At 41.9% G+C, this 16,836-nt stretch overlaps 2 protein-coding genes across 3 annotated transcripts; one reads left to right on the top strand and one right to left on the bottom strand.

The window, feature by feature from the left end:
* Positions 1-1,016: 1,016 nt before the first annotated feature.
* Positions 1,017-6,365, bottom strand: apoob (apolipoprotein O, b). 2 transcript variants are annotated; one of them, XM_020107131.2, is made up of 9 exons: positions 6,231-6,365; positions 5,828-5,941; positions 5,226-5,348; positions 5,035-5,067; positions 4,055-4,109; positions 3,189-3,284; positions 2,361-2,452; positions 2,052-2,141; positions 1,017-1,943 (listed from the first exon to the last, which is right to left on the bottom strand). In XM_020107131.2, the coding sequence occupies exons 1-9, from the start codon at positions 6,246-6,248 to the stop codon at positions 1,896-1,898; spliced, it is 669 nt and encodes a 222-aa protein (XP_019962690.2). In that variant the 5' UTR covers positions 6,249-6,365; the 3' UTR covers positions 1,017-1,895. The 2 variants fall into 2 exon arrangements, with proteins under 2 accessions (XP_019962690.2, XP_019962692.2); XM_020107133.2 differs by having other exon boundaries at positions 1,017-1,940; positions 6,231-6,364.
* A 2,986-nt stretch (positions 6,366-9,351) lies between these two features.
* LOC138405308 (polypeptide N-acetylgalactosaminyltransferase 17-like) lies at positions 9,352-15,744 on the top strand. Its single transcript, XM_069512990.1, has 11 exons — positions 9,352-9,639; positions 11,088-11,271; positions 11,762-11,928; positions 12,307-12,481; positions 12,652-12,849; positions 13,094-13,211; positions 13,381-13,566; positions 13,683-13,820; positions 14,319-14,408; positions 14,617-14,778; positions 14,966-15,744. The coding sequence occupies exons 1-11, from the start codon at positions 9,399-9,401 to the stop codon at positions 15,098-15,100; spliced, it is 1,794 nt and encodes a 597-aa protein (XP_069369091.1). The 5' UTR covers positions 9,352-9,398; the 3' UTR covers positions 15,101-15,744.
* The last annotated feature ends 1,092 nt before the right edge of the window (positions 15,745-16,836 follow it).

Genomic DNA, 16,836 nt, shown 5'->3' with positions numbered 1-16,836 from the left:
GAGGTGAGCTGTGGAGCCACTTTAGTCCAGAGAGGTTTTTTTAACTTGTGTGCATGAGATAGTTTCATTTTGAACACACAGGGGAAAAAAACATGTGTCTTTGGACACAAGGTGACAGGAAATACAAAGATTTTGAGTAAACAACAGAACAGAAAAACATTTCAACAAAACCAGAGTCATCATATTGAAAAACGTTTACTAAAGAATTCGATTTAGATCTTTTGTGAACGGGTTTAATTTGTGGTTGAGTTGTTCTGTCTTCTGAGATAAATCACTGAGGTTTGATCATTTCTTCATCTGTCTGCACGGACTTCAGCTGCAGTCAGGGACGTGTGCTCACATCAAGCGTCGTCATGTAAAGTTTCTGTGGGTTAAAGAGGAACCGATGCAGAGGACGGTCGACTCCTCTGCACCAAAGCTCGTGTCTCGTGTCCACCAAAGATCACCACTGTGTTCATGAGCTTCAAGAGAAAGATGTTCCTACAGGGGGACATGTGTGCTAACGCTTGGGGTTTGATATATTCTTTAAAACTATATATTTAAATAGATTTAAATAACATTTTCTGATCATCCACATTTTCCTGCAGCACAGACTCAAAATGAAATCCTCCAGGGTTTGTTGAGGGACAGGTCAAACCTGCGTAAATACCTGCCTTGTGTGTATTAGTCTTTAAATATGAGTCAAAAGTACAAACATAATGTGCTTCAGCTCAGTACACAGTAAAAAAAAACGCCGCTCTTAGCTCCTCCCACAGCGTCTCAGTGGCGTTGGACTCCAGCAGGTGGATTTTCTCTACGGTCACTGCGGTGGATTCACTTCAGAGTAAAAGAAAGTGACCACAACATAATGTAATGAGTTGTTCCCTCATCCACATCTCATCCTTCCACTTCTTATCTTATCTTAAGTTAACTGCTAATCTGCTCACTGGGCTTCAAGTCAAAAAAACAAAACAACGAAATCTTGGCGGAGGAAATAAATGTGTGTGTTGAGGTTAAATGATTCATGAAGACAGAAGTCGGCTCAGATAAATTCTGTGTTTAATCCTCACACAGGATATACAGGGTTTTATTCCTCGTGGACAATAATCACAGCATCATCCACTTTGTTATGAATTAAATTCTATATGAAATGCAACATGAAGCAAACAGCAAAACATCAGGGCAAATAAATAGTGAACAACGCGAGTGTGAACGAATCACTGACACCTTCTCCTCCTCCTCCTTCTCCTCCTCCTCCTCCTCCTCCTCAGAGCACAAACTCTCTCCCTCATAAAACACAGTGAGTGACGTGGCCAGAGACAGAAGCTGCACCACTTCACAATATATCATTATATTTATTTTTCTTCCCCTGCTCAGCTCAGCTTGTTTTTCCACTATAATGCAAAACCTTCCATTTCATTTCTTTACGAGACCAATAACAGAGTGAGAACATAAACACACTCTGCAGCTGCGGGGGAAACTGTAAAATTCCTTCTATTTGTATTTTTCAATCGTTGTCACGATCCCTTCATGGGTGCGAACAACGATCATTGTCTCTACTGCTCAAACTGCCAAATATCTGGTCCATCAGGACGACACTGTGAAAACAACGTGGACTTCAGTAAAAACACGAGGAGCTGGAGTCAGTGAAAAAGAAACCGGGACTGGTTACAGGACGGGGGGTGGGGGGAGGGGTGGAACGTGATCAGATATGTGAAGAGTTTGTTCGTGGAACAGGCGGCAGCGTTCAGGACGGGAACCATCCGCCACACTCGCACTCAACACAAGCTGCAAGTTAGAATCTGTAGCTCAGAGTGGATGAACATTAAAATATTCAAAGAATGAACCTAAAAGAAACAAGGTCGTGTGCGTTACTGGACGTCTGTCGGGATGCGGACGTGCGTCTTCGTGTCGTCTCAGCTGCTCGAGTCGTTGCTCTCTGTTTGCTCTTTCTTCTCAGACTTCTTAAAAAATAAAAACACACAAAAATCAGAGAGGCCATAACAACAACAAACCACTAACACACACTCACGGAGATGATCACAAAACTCTAGACACTGAAGAAGACTCACATTGTTTCTACCAAACGGAGGTTCCTTCCACAGAGTCTCCAGCCTGACTCTGCCCCGCTGAGCCCACGTCAACGCAGAGTCTCGACTCCCCTGGTCGACACACAGGACACATCATTAGCCAAACACACACACACACAGCTTGTAAACGTAACTCATGTAGCGTCGCAGCACAGGGGCTGGGGGATGAAACCCGTGATTAAGATGAATGATTTGTAATAACGATCATGAACCATTGCAACACTGGTGGAGAAAATCATTTCAGCACATAAGACATGTACGTTTACACACATGTACACAAAGAAGACACACCTTTAACAAGGATGCAGCCTGCTGAGGGTAAAACATGGACGCACTCAGAGCCATGAGTCCAACTGGAAATGCGAGTCTCTTCAACCTGGAGCCTGAAACAGAGACAACATCATTTCAAAACAATGTTTTCAGAGTGAAGAGGCAGCGGTGAGACGTGATGACACCTTTCCTTCTGCTCCTCGTTGTCTTTGTTGACCCAACTTTGATTTGATAATTAATCTCAAGGACAAACACAGACAGACGTTTGTGACATCCTGTGTTTATGGAGGGAAACTTGAGGATAACGTGTTAAATTTTATCGTTATTTAAAGTTTACTTCTCTGAAAGATTAAGGTTAATGGACTTTAAAGCTCCTGTTATTGCTCTTTATCTTCTGCTTATCTAGGTTTTGAAACTACGGTTCCCATGATGTGGGGCCACAGGAGATGTAAACACACGTAGGATCTCAGTGAAAATAAATCACATGTGTTTATTGCACGTTTATGAGTGTGTGAACTTTGGTGCAGATCCAAATAAAAACTCTACTAAAGATCTAGTGAGTGTAAATGTATTATTATCAGCCCTGTGTATTATCAGTATTACTATCTTTGCCACATTTATTGATTAATACTCTTGTCATTGCTGCTGTTAATTCTAATTATGTTAAAACATCGGTGATTTAATGAAACAGTGACACAACAGTTTCTCTCACACAGATAAACACAACACACGCAGGACCACGGGCATGAACAGAACCAGCGAGACAAAACATTGTCTTTCTGTCCCTCTTGTTGTGAGGGTGCTCGTTGACCGTCTGTGGGAGAATGTAGGTCAGTGAGTGCAAGTTACCTTTGGCCAAGTAAAGTCCCAGGAAGCCAGAAAACCCAACCAGCGCCACACTGGGGTAGAGGTCAGGGGGGGGGTCACTGAGGAACTGGTACACGTCTGACAGATAGAATAAAGAAGTAGTGAATTCTCTGGAGGAGGTGGCAGCAGCCAGGGGAAAAGAAATGTTAATTGGCACAAATTTCATTTAACTACATATCATCGTCAAGTTTAAAACAACAACTAAACTTACGACACATGATCACAACCTGAAGTAGTCTGTACCAACGATTGTACTTAAATCCAGGACAGGACATACAATCCTGCACTGACTGAAGAAACAAACTCCTGAGCTTCAAGTCTTTCGACACTTACACAGGGAACAATACAGTTTCTAGAGTTTTTCCATCTGAGGGGTCGGACATGTTTGCCCCAGTTATGTAAAAGGAAATAAGAGTATTAAAAAGATTGGCCTGACTTCAGACACACGCGGTCGTGTAGAGAGAACTCCTCAAGTCTTTGGAATACATTGGAATGTCACATATTGAAATTTTTGCTGTTCTTGTACCGAGTCATCAGCAGGAACACAGACACTCACTCGTTCCTCCAGTTTGTGGTGCGCAAACAAGTTATTCACCTCGTGCACACGCGATAAAAGAAAATACCACATCCTGGAACTTTAGCTCCACAGTCAAAAGTAGACAGGGGCTTAAATTAAATGTTTTATTATATGTGAGATTAAAACCAGTTTTGGTGATCAGGTTTCGATGCGGTGATCTAATCCTGCATTGTTTCTGTTTTCTAGAATCTCATGATTACTGATTATTGATGATTCACATCAGCCACATGTTGCACTGACTGATAATGTGTCTGAAATGTGATTTTCTCACCTGTGACTGTCGTGATTGACGAGTTGACGGAGGGCTCCACAGTCTTGTACACTTGCTGTGGTTAAAGGTCATCAGCAGGAGCAGATAGAGCCGGACAGAAGAGCAGGTTACATTCATCTCAAACACGCTGAGCTCTAACATGTGCGATAAAACACATTTTTACTTGACTTTTTTTGGCTTCTATATTTTTATGTGAGAATCGTTCAAGCCTCAGATTTGAGATTTTTTTTTGGTTCAGTAAAACTGTGAACTTTAAGAAGGTGGAATATCAGCAGAGGGATTAAAAGTGACTCTTCTGGTTCATTTAAACTGATTTTTTTAGACTTCAATCATAAAGACAAGACAGATGTGGAGCAGAGACATAGAAGAGAATTTAAAGGAACAATCCTTCATCCATATTTCAGCAAATAGTTCACAACAGAATCCGAATAAATACAACAATAGAACTGGCCCCTGCAGCTAACGCCACAGTGACTCATGTGTCTTTTCACAGTGAGCACTTTATTAGGTACCCCTTCATAATGTGTTGCAGTTCAACACAACAGCTCTGTCATGAAGTTGACGTTTAAGAAACGTGTGTTTTGTCAGAGATGTGTAAATCAAAATGTACGTCACTTATCAGGGTGATGATGTGATCACGTTACATAACATTGAGAGGTGTCGCTCATTTTTCTCCATTTACATACACGAGGAAGAATATTACAATACTGCTGTTGAGTATATACTACTGTTAAAATATACAAACTATATGTAAAGAAATGAAGACACTGTTTACTACATACAAATACAGAGATTCCCCTCATTTTATAAGAAAGAGAAGCTAAAGCTCCTTTAAGTTTAAAAATACTGAACCATCTCAATATGACACTAAAGAAAAAAGCAAACAACTTCAGATGGAAAATGCATCACACATATTTTTTGCTTTAAACTTATTGTTACGTGACCAAACAGCAAAGATTTGGCTTTTAGCGTTCACCCACCTGAATCGTCTCCATCGCAGCCTGACTGGTTTGCTGCGAAAAGACAACAAAATCAAGTTCATCAGTTTAAACCTGATGCTGCTGCTCAACAGTTCAACACTTCACAAAATAAACTGCACGTGTGACAGTTACAGCTCATCCTGCTCATTTTTTTATTTTTATTTCTCTGGCGTGAGAACCATCAGACATACCTGACACTGGCTCGTGTACGGCTCAGCCCATTGCCTCAGTGATGCGACGCTCTGCTCCAACGGGCCGACGTCTGGCTCGGCGCAGAGAGGCGCAGCTTCAGGTGCGGTGTAAAGAGACGGCAGCTGAAACAACCGACATCGAGAGAACAACGACATGACAGCACTATAACGATATGGGAGCAGCAAAGAAGAATTGTTTTCTTTCATTTCTGGGAAGTTACAAAAGTCAACAAACCATTTAAAATGAGTTGACGGGTCAACAAGCACAGCAAGAAAAAACACTGTTACAAGCTTTTTCTTACTTTCATGAACCCAATAAAAAAAAAAACAGGTTCCAAAAGTACACACAAACACAGAACGTCCAAACATCTACATATTTATATATATATATATATAAAAACACTGAAGGTGATATTACAGCCAGTTTCATTCTTATATATTCCCACGATAAGTATTTACATTTCCCCTAAAAAAGTCCATGAAATTCAAAGTAAACTCAGTGAGTTTCTTCAGGATGAGCTGTGAATCTAAACCTACTGCAGCTGCAACATCACACTTTACCACTAGATGTCACCAACCCCCACACACACACACACACCCACCTCGTCGATGCTCAGCAGCGGCTGTGAGTTCTTCTTCTTCCCCTCGGCTGCGGCAGCGAGCACGGAGCCGCTCAACAGGCCCGTCAGCCCCGGAGCTGCGGGGCACAGCGCCACCTGGCGGCCGGATGACACACAACACACATACCGGTCAACGAGGATGGAGGAGAGCAGCGTGACGCGTCTTCACGCACAAGTCGCTGCTCTCGTCAGACATTAAACACAACTCACGTGCAGCTCCCCCGCACACACAGACTGTGTTTCACCGGCCAGCTAGCAGCTAGCTACATGCTAACCGCTGCGTCACGTCACCGTGCGACGCTGCGAGTCTGTTTCATTAAATGACACGTGGATAAATATAACGTGAATATCAGGCAAAGGGTCGAAGTGTCTGAAGACAAGTTACCAGTTTCACAGAGGACATGATTCTTCTCCTCCTTCTCCTTCTCCTTCTCCTTCTTCTTCTTCTTCTTCTTCTCCTTCTCCTTCTCCTTCTTCTTCTTCTTCTCCTTCTTCTTCTTCTTCTTCGCTTGTCAGACGAGAAAACAGCGTAGGAGGCTCACCACCGCCGCCTGCTGGTCAGGAGCGGAAACCACAGGTCAAATCAAAATGAAAGACACTTAAACAAAGAGTCAATATGTTTTTAATGAAATGATCTTTTTCCTCTTTCCCTCCAACTTTGAATGGTCCAATGGGTTTAGAAGGATCCTCCCCAGGTTTCCTTATTGAAGTTTCCAGAAAGTGGATTTACTATATCCACTGATAAAGTTTGCTGTATGAAATAAATACTTTATTATTGTGCTTGTACATGTTGTGGGCACCTCCTGCAGACCTGCAGCGAGAGACAAACAGATAATGCAGCTGCTGAAGCGGCAGATGTCCTCACGGTTTCCATCTTACAGGCGCTGCAGGCGTCACACCCACTTGTCTTAGTTTGCAAAGGACTTATCACGAACTGTGATTAAGATGAATGATTTGTAATAACGATCATGAACCATTGCAACACTGGTGGAGAAAATCATTTCAGGAGATAAAACATGTACGTTTACCCACACGAACACAAAGAAGACACACCTTTAACAAGGATGCAGCCTGCTGAGGGTAAAATGAGTCCAACTGGAAATGCGAGTCTCTTCAACCTGGAGCCTGAAACAGAGACAACATCATTTCAAAACAATGTTTTCAGAGTGAAGAGGCAGCGGTGAGACGTGATGACACCTTTCCTTCTGCTCCTCGTTGTCTTTGTTGACCCAACTTTGATTTAATAATTAATCTCAAGGACAAACACAGACAGACGTTTGTGACATCCTGTGTTTATGGAGGGAAAGTGAGCACTTTATTAGGTACCCCTTCATAATGTGTTGCAGTTCAACACAACAGCTCTGTCATGAAGTTGACGTTTAAGAAACGTGTGTTTTGTCAGAGATGTGTAAATCAAAATGTACGTCACTTATCAGGGTGATGATGTGATCACGTTACATAACATTGAGAGGTGTCGCTCATTTTTCTCCATTTACATACACGAAGAAGAATATTACAATACTGCTGTTGAGTATATACTACTGTTAAAATATACAAACTATATGTAAAGAAATGAAGACACTGTTTACTCCATACAAATACAGAGATTCCCCTCATTTTATAAGAAAGAGAAGCTAAAGCTCCTTTAAGTTTAAAAATACTGAACCATCTCAATATGAAACTAAAGAAATAAGCAAACAACTTCAGATGGAAAATGCATCACACATATTTTTTACTTTAAATTTATTGTTACGTGACCAAACAGCAAAGATTTGGCTTTTTACTGCATTTTACTGATTTGACTGCTATTGATGGGGGAGATTGGCGGCTGAGTCACAGACATGTAGGGAGGTGGACACACCCTAAAAAATAATTCACTGGTTCAACTGAAAAAAACTGAGGTGACAATTTGCATGGATCTTTTCAAGTAGTCAACTCTGGCATTGTTAAGTAAATGCGACAAGTCTTTAATAGTCATACTATTACTTAAGTACATCCAACATGATTTGTTTTGAGCTCTAAAAGCTTAATTAAGTTGAACCAACTTAATATCATGTGTTGATGTTGCATTTAAGTTACCCAAACTTCTTTATTTTATTTAAATCCTACATTTTTTGATATCAGTTATTTGTGTAGCTGTTGCACTGTTCTAACCATTCTAACTATTCTAACCATTAACAATGATGTTCACAAAATATACATGCCCAGCCACTCCCTACAATACTTGGGGGTAAAAAAATGATGCTGCTTGGCTGGTTCGTCCTCCCCAAATGAGATAGTCTTCATAAGAGGCCCCATAGCAGCCATTGTCAGAAGTCATTGAAGTGTATATATCAGCCCCATCTGCAGGGCACAGGCTCTTGATACATTCAGTTGCTTCCTTGATCACTGTCTTCGCACTACTTGTGTCAGACATTATGGCCCCTCTGGTGATGACAGTCTTCACCACCTCATCGGTAGCCTGCACTTCACCATCCTGTAATAAGTAGGACAGAAATATATTTGCAGTTAGAAAATAGATGCGATTAGCAGTTGTGACTAAGACAAAACAAAGACAGTTACTGACCTTTATTCAAATATTCAAACTATTCAAACATTTGGGCGTGTACTTATTATGGGTGCCTTGGCAACTGAGGCACACAACTAGCAAAGCCCTAAGCAATGCATCGGCATTATTATTGTTCCTCGGGCTTATTATGCTTCCGCACATTTTTGTTCTGCTACTCCTCCCACAAAGGTTGACGCACATTCACACAAAGTACATCAAACCGTGTGCATTTTTCTCGATCGCTGTGCGATGACATTCGTCAAGAGGTTTGTTCGCAAATCACAAAAATACCGAAAACCAAATGCATGGGAGTCAAGGTCTCTCGCCCAATTATAGCGAGTGGAGAAAAAATAGCTGAAAAACGTCTGTTTTTGTGTGTTTAAGGTTTAAACACTTTTCCAAGCCACAAACGGAGTCCGACAGAAAAATAGGGTTTGTTCCCGATGCACACATGTCACTCCAACATCTCTCTCAGCTGTAGTTTAGGCTGGAACATTTTTTAACTTCTTACATTAAGTTGTCAACTGATTAAAACTTTTCATGTAGAAAAACGTCTTTATTTTAATTTACTAACCCCATTGGCGTCCTGCATTATTGACATATGAAGGTTGAGTGACTGACTTTGTCTTTGGTGCAGAGATGATTTGTGAAATCAGACCCAATTAAACGTGTCATCAGTGCGGTACATTAATAAAACCTATATGTATTATATTAATCAAACTCTGGCCTGGTCCAGAAAATATAAGAAAAACATGATTTCTGTGTTGCAGTTGGAGCGACGCTGTAGTAAATAGATATTAGAGGTGATGAAAAAGCAGCTCTCTGATGTTGTAACTATCTCAGGTATCTGGATAATTTCAGGTCATGTACATTGGTGAAGCTGCTCAGGTTGGATTTTCCAGTTCTGTCAGTTATGATGGATTTACAAAGGTCCCAGGTGATGTATGCAGCTTTGCCAACATCTCTCATTCAGCATTCAGCGGCCCTCCCTTCCCAGACGCATTCATGGCTGTTAGGTCCAGGAGATGGAGGATTTTAGTGATACTGAACGTGCTTGCTTTTGCTGGGTTTATGACCTTTTGGACCACAAGCCAAACAGGCAGCATCCAAGAAGCCAGTGTGGAGGTTCAGGCTAATGAACGGAGACAGAGCGGCCACGAGCCACCACAGGTTCCCGACATCAACCAGGATGTTCTGCTCAAAAGGCTCCGCTCGTTGGAGGACATGGTGTACAGGCAGTTAAACGGTAAAGTCCAGTGTAACATGTCGACTGGATTTTCTCTATGAAAATAAATTCAATTTTCCTCGACTTTCTATTGACATGAAACTAAGAGAAGTCTGTGAATATTGTCCAATGTCAATTCTTAGCCTCTTACTCTGTCACATTGATTATTGAACATGTTTGACGTCATAATGCAAAAGAATAAAACGTCACTGTTCTTTGAAGAAACTTCACCAGCTAATAAAATATATTTAAAGAATATGTTAAATCTCTTTATGTTAATATGAGGAAACAGCAGAGGCAGAAAGAAAAAACGAAAAGATGGTTTCTGAGGCTGGAACAGGTTTTTCGTACTGTGACTCATTGTCGAGGGCAAAGCCTTGTTGTTTTCAGTGATCCAGTCTTTTTCGTCGAAAGCTTCTCAGCTTCCGTCTTTTCTTTGTCATGAGCTCACGTATGCACACAAACTGCTTCACGTTCAAGTTCACTCGTGTGGGTTCGTTTGCTGATGCAACGTTTTTAAATGTAAACAGGCATATTTTTCATATAAAGAGAAATCTGTGTGATAGATGTTGAAAACATTTGAGGGACAGAACTCAAGATGCTCAAACTGATCTTAAACTATTTAATTATTGTTCCCTCCGATCCTGAATTCATGGCACTAACTTTCAATTAGATCTCTCAGAAATATCATGTAGATTATTACGGGGTGTCGTTTGTAAAGCAGCTCACGCTGAAAATAACAGCAACACTTTGTCACATTTAGCTTCAAACCATGTTTAAAAAACTGGTGTGAATTTTTGAGAGTCACTTTTTTGCACATTTACAACAATATTTGTCAACTTAGAGATATTTTAAATATTTAAATCCAAATGTTAAATGTTACACTTAAATGTTGAATGTTAAATCTAAATCTAAATCTAAATCTAAATCTAAATCTAAATGTTAAATCTAAATCTAAATGTTAAATCTAAATGTTTCCGGTGAAACTAAATATTTAGCAAATTCAAATGCCAGTAACCGGAAGTACCAAAATAAAAGCTCGAGAAGGTACTTCCTGTTACCGGCATTTGAATTTGCATATTAGTTAAATATTTAGTTTCACCCAAAACATTTAGATTTAAATTTAACATTTAGATTCAACATTTAAGTGTAACATTTAACATTTGGATTTAAATATTTAAAATATCTCTAAATTGACAAATATTGTTGTAAATGTGCAAAAAAGTGACTCTCAAAAATTCACACCAGTTTTTTAAACATGGTTTGAAGCTAAATGTGACAAAGTGTTGCTGTTATTTTCAGCGTGAGCTGCTTTACAAACGGCACCCCATAGATTATTATGCAAAACGATGCAAATAAGAAAATCTGTTATTATTATAGTGATGACATCACACAGGAAATGTTTGGTTACGTTGGAACGTGATTCTCTGAGTAAGAGCCTCAGGGAACCTGATGTGATCTTTCGTCAGGTCTGTCCAAATCCCTGGGCCTGATCGAGGGCCTCGGGGGTCTGGGTAAAGGCGGCCTCGCTGCCTCTGTGGCTCCAGTGGAGGAGAGTGATGCTAAGTCCCTGAAGGATAAGTACGGCTACAACGCCTACCTCAGCGACAGAATCTCCCTGGATCGGACCACTCCAGACTTCCGGCCCAGCAAGTGAGTACATGCCAGTACCAGAAATTTCTAACTATAAACAACAACTAAACAAAACAGATTTTCTCATGCACCTAGAGGTATGTCATCATAGACGCAGGTTTTAAAGGCCTCCTGTCGGCAGCAGACACATAAGAAGTGTCTCAACTCAGGGGCTGCATCCTTCAGGGGCTGCATTTGAAGACCCATTGCTGACTGATGGTTCTGGTCCAACTGCACGAGACCCAATCAAAGCCTCCTTCAAGTGCTTCCTTTCTTCCCCAGGAAACAAAGGCTCCAGCGGGTGGCTCCTTCTCGGCCCAACATATCCCAGGATTCATTGCGTTTCGGTGACGAAAGGGAATAGCTAACGTGACACGTGTTAATAAACCAGCTGCAGCTCTGTTGCTAGACAACAGCAATAAGGCCGGGACCAGCTGATGTGTCACTTAGGCCTTGGACAGGTTTCATTTAACGGATCGTACATTGTGTCTGCGTGTGTCTCTCTCTGTAGATGCAAAAATATCACCTACCCGAGAGACCTCCCCCAGATCTCCCTCATCTTCATCTTCGTCAACGAGGCTCTGTCCGTCATCCTGCGCTCCATCCACACGGCTGTCAATCACACTCCGGCTCACTTGCTCAAAGAAATCATCTTGGTGGATGACTACAGCGATGAGGGTCAGTGTTTCCCAAATCCTCCGGCTGGTTATATTTAGGAAATCCTAGATGTTTTGCTTGGGAACATGAAGGTTCAATAAAAAACATATAACACTTTATACGATGTTATTTTGTGCAGCGGAGATGACTAAATATGCAAATGTCAAATTATAGGTGAGGTTCTTATTGGTTATTGTCATAGACTGTGAATAAAGATGGACGACATGACAGCTCCCAAATGTGAAGCCTGGCTGCAGTTCATAAATCCTGCCTCCTCCATGTTAGCAGATGGGACAAGGACGAAACCAAAAAAAGTCAAAGTAGACGAGTAAATAAATGTTTGTCACCATCTTTCCACTTTGCTGTTGTGTCATGTCCTCGTATTGGTTGGGACTGCAGAGGTGCTGAAGGGACCTCTGGAGGATTATGTGAACAAGCGCTTCCCCGGCCTGGTGAAGATCGTCAGGAACCAGAAGAGAGAGGGTCTGATCCGGGCCAGAAACGAGGGCTGGAAGGTGGCCACGGGCGAGGTGACGGGATTCTTTGATGCCCATGTGGAGTTCACGCCTTATTGGTGAGTGTGGCAGTGATAATCAATCGTTCTAAGATGAAGAGAGAAGAAGTGCAGCGATGGAGTGTGAGGAAGCAAAGTGTTTTCTGAACATTAGAGCCTGTGAAGCTTTTACTGTAAAAACCCAAATATACGTCTCTTTAAGAGAAGGCCGGTGTTCTTACTTCTGTCAGGGCCGAGCCGATTCTGCTCAGAATAAAAGAGAACCACAAGAGGATCCTCCTGCCCTCCATCGACAACATCAAGCATGACAGCTTCGAGCTGGAATACTACGGGGACTCGGCCCACGGCTACAACTGGGAGCTGTGGTGCATGTACATGAGCCCGCCCAAAGAGTGGTTCAAGGCCGGGGACACGTCTGCTCCCATCAAGTAAGCTGATCCAACACATCGTCCAGAGTTTCCCATGAATGACCTGCAGCAGACCCACAGTTCTTCAAGAGTCATGAACAAAAAACCTCCAGTGTTTCTGCTGCAAACTGAATTTACAAAAACACAATCACAGATTCACATACTGAGCTTCTGCATAAAACCACATTCACACAGACAACTGCAAACAGGCTCTGATTTCCATTTACACACCAAACGTGCTCATGTTGTGTTTCCATCGCTGCAGGACTCCTGCCATGATCGGCTGCTCCTTCGTGGTTCACAGCAGTTTCTTTGGTGAGCTTGGCCTGTTCGACCCGGGGATGCACGTCTATGGCGGAGAGAACATCGAACTGGGCATCAAGGTTTGCGTGTCACCCACTTTCCTCTTGTTCTTGTGCAAACATCCCAACAAACCTCCTGAGAAATCCACGTGGGACTGATGTCAACTTGTGTTGATGTTCTTCCGCCCCCTAGTGGCCAAACCTGCATTACAGCAGCTGTATCTGTTTCTGTATTCTTTGTGCCCCACAGGCGTGGATGTGTGGGGGAAGCATGGAGGCCATGCCTTGCTCCAGGGTGGCTCACATTGCGCGGATGAAGAAACCCTACGCCAACAACATTGGCGTCACCACACGGCGTAATGCTCTACGCGTGGCTGAGGTCTGGATGGACCAGTACAAGTCCACTGTCTACATGGCCTGGAACATCCCCATGGAGGTGAGAGACGGAGACAACTCATAGATATATTTACCACCGTGCTCTTCTTCTGTTTATTGCACACAAACCGTTGGTGCTGTCGATGGAATCGTCTGTGGCCTCTTGTGCTTGTGCAGAACAACAGCATTGATATCGGAGACATCTCGGAGAGGGTCGCACTGAGGAAGCGTCTGCAGTGCAAGAGCTTTGAGTGGTACCTCGACAACGTCTACCCAGAGCTGAGGAGGTACAACACCACGCTGTTCTACGGCGAGGTGAGTCAGAAAACTGGCAGGGAGGAGGAAGAAGAAGAAGCTGGTTCATCTAATCGTTTGTAAAATTCTACAAAATCTTTCAAATGTGTAGAAATGTCTCAGACTTTTTTCTGAAACCAGGTGAGACACAGACTGTACGTAAAGATGTCACATCCCGGGTGTGGGGGGAGGGAGCCGTGATATCACACTCGACCAATCACGAGTCAGCCTCAGCTGTCAATCATGACGTCTCTGCCACATCAAATAACTAATTCAAACCAAAATTTGCCAAACTATCTTTAGTCCATCCATTAACATGGGGAAGGCAGGGCTTGAGACTTTTACTGCAGCCAGCCACCAGGGGGGGATTGAGACACTTTGGCTCCACTTGTGGGTGCAGTCATGTCGTCCCTCTTTATTTAAATGCAGTCGTTCTGATTTCTGGAGCAAATATTCAGACTCAGAACAAAGATCATTTGCACAAAGTAAACATTTTTAAAGATGCTTTTTTGATTCCAGGTTCGTAACTCGAAGGCGACTCATCTGTGCTTGGACCAGGGCAATAAGGAGAGGCCCATCCTGCATCCGTGTCATGGCTGGGGTCCTCAGGTACAACATGGACGACACACGATCAATACAACTTTCCTTCAAGTTCTCTGCATGTGAAGAATTTCAGGGGCTTCTGCTCCAGACCTGAACTCAAGTCTGGAGAAGAACAACTCTAATTAGCTGGGTCCTTTCACGCTTGTATTTACTTGCATCTCAGATTAAAGTGTAAAAACTTCAGGAACTAGAGCGGCCTTCTGTTCGTCCTCAGATCGGACGCTACACCACAGCAGGCCAGCTGTTCCTGGGCACTCTGGGCAGCATCGGGGAAGAAACTCGCTGTCTGGTGGACGACAACATCAACTCCTCTCCTCAGCTCCTCGACTGCGACAAAGTGACCGACGTGAAGCAGAAGACGTGGGATTTCTCCCAGGTAAGAAAGGAAACGCGTTGGATCATTCTTCAGTCCCCCTTCAGCTCGACCAGAGAAGCTTTGAGAGCTAAAGAGTCTTAAAGACAACATGTGTTGTGTGTATGTCCACTTTTATAAACGACCACAACAGTTGAATTATCTGTAAAACCTGTGAAACCCTGAGGGTTGTTTCCTCCTGCTCCTCCAGGATGAGTCGATCATAAATCGATCCTCTGGACGCTGCCTGGAGGTGATGGAGGGGAAGGTGGACTTTGGCCAACAGTTGATCCTGCAGACCTGCTCCGGCCAGAAGTGGAACATCAAGAACAGGGTGAAGCAGTGATCCACTCGACCTCCACCTTGTTCGTTTGCAGGATTACACAAAAACTACTCAATATTTATACTGTGAGATTTGAAGGAGGGGTGGGACATGACTCCAGGAACTCAATATATTTCTTTAATAATAATAATCATTCAGGGATCCTAATAAAACTCAAACATGTTATGGGGGCTGATAAAGAGTATGTATATAATATATAGATAAGTGAAGTCTGAGTGAACTTTAACACTTAAAACGATCATTTCAGTAAAATGCACCGAGCAGAACACATCGACTGTGTCAGAGAAACTTAGATCAACGTCTTAATGACATTAAAACCTGTTTTTATTAAAGTCTCATCATACTTTGTGTTAGGGCACTTACTGCAGACCCTCAAACTAAATCTCTCTGTTGAGGTCTGCTGGGCTAAAACCTTTTTAATTTAAATGTCACGGGTACATTTGTTTTTCATTTGTTATAAAATTACTTGAAGTGATGTTAAGCCTTAAGAGCAGAGCCTCTTGTGGCCTGATTGTAATTTAATGTTTGGGACGAAGCCGAGTCGATTTTTTCCAGGTTTTTTTTCCTGTTCCTGCAGTTTGTTTTAAATCATGGTGAATTGTGGATGGAAAGTTTTTGTTTAATCCAAATAAAAATGATCAGATCTATGTTTGGAGTTTTTATTTTCAGTGTCTATTAGATCAACTTACCCTTGAACCTCTGTTATTTTAGTTTTTAAAGATACCAAAATATTACATTTATATCAAAAAATTACATATATGTTTTTATAATTTGAAGAAATAACTGCTTGATAACTTGCTGACGACAGAATCAAGTACAGAAACAAATAAAACACAATAAAGAAATCATGAAGAAACGCAGAAAATACAGACGGGAATAAAACACACTGAGAAAACTCCACCTGAAAGTTGACCAATATGAACATTTATTTCTGGAAAGTTACAAATCGTTTCCAAAGAGTTCCTACTCAGATTATAAGATATGTTAATCTGATTTTACTTTCTTATTCGGATACAGTCGTTGTAGCAAGGTATGTGTTTTTTTTTTAATCCTCTATCTGTTTTCCTACTGACGGACTGAAGACTAAAGGATGCTGCGCTAGGACTGAATGTGCCTCAACTCAGGACAGCAGAACTTTAACGGTTACGTGTTTCTTCTTCAAACAGCGACATGACGAGGAGGAGGAGGAGGAGGAGGAGCGGACTGTAGAGTGATGCTCATGGTAATGGCAGCAGATACAGTGACACATGAGAAAACCGACCGTGGCGTTTTAAACAGCTCATTTCCTAAACCAGCCGCGCTGCTGACAGTGTGAGCGTGGATACGTTCAACGTGTGATTCCCCCTGAAGTTATTCTAAAGGTAAAAAAAAAGTTAAAAAGTTCCCAAAGGGGAAAATAACATGTGACAAGTAGGAAGAATAACTTAAGACACTGGATTTTAAAGTAATAAAATGAAAGTTTGAAGAAAGTTTTGAAATTTGGGATGAAAATGTAGAAACTCTCATTTCCCTTTTACTTTGATATTTTACCAGCTGATGAAGTTAAGAAGTCAAAATGTTTCCAGAAGGACACGTAGGTGCAGTTCAACGGCTGCAACGATCAGAACATTTGAACCGATAGTTGTTTCTGACATTTTCAAGTAATAAATGAAATAAATGAAATGAGCTGGTTTCTAAATTGTCAGATTTTGTAAGAGACAGATATTTTGATTTGGTTCAATCTAACATTTGAAAATTTC

Source organism: Paralichthys olivaceus, chromosome 17 (genome assembly GCF_024713975.1).
Source record: "Paralichthys olivaceus isolate ysfri-2021 chromosome 17, ASM2471397v2, whole genome shotgun sequence".
Classification (NCBI taxonomy): Eukaryota; Metazoa; Chordata; class Actinopteri; order Pleuronectiformes; family Paralichthyidae; genus Paralichthys; species Paralichthys olivaceus.
The sequence above is the reverse complement of the archived record's forward strand: the minus strand, read 5'-3'. Positions and strand labels throughout refer to the sequence as shown.

What these genes read in the sequence shown, in the direction of transcription:
- LOC138405308 (XM_069512990.1), top strand. Translation starts at nt 9,399, where the DNA reads ATGGCTGTTAGGTCCAGGAGATGGAGGATTTTAGTGATACTGAACGTG. An exon ending in CCAGACTTCCGGCCCAGCAA is followed by an intron (nt 11,272 to 11,761) that starts GTGAGTACATGC and finishes CTCTCTCTGTAG; the next exon opens with ATGCAAAAATATCACCTACC. An exon ending in GTCATGGCTGGGGTCCTCAG is followed by an intron (nt 14,409 to 14,616) that starts GTACAACATGGA and finishes GTTCGTCCTCAG; the next exon opens with ATCGGACGCTACACCACAGC.
- apoob (XM_020107131.2), bottom strand. An exon ending in GGGACTTTACTTGGCCAAAG is followed by an intron (nt 2,453 to 3,188) that starts GTAACTTGCACT and finishes TCTCTGTTTCAG; the next exon opens with GCTCCAGGTTGAAGAGACTC. An exon ending in AGGCTGCATCCTTGTTAAAG is followed by an intron (nt 2,142 to 2,360) that starts GTGTGTCTTCTT and finishes TGTGTCGACCAG; the next exon opens with GGGAGTCGAGACTCTGCGTT.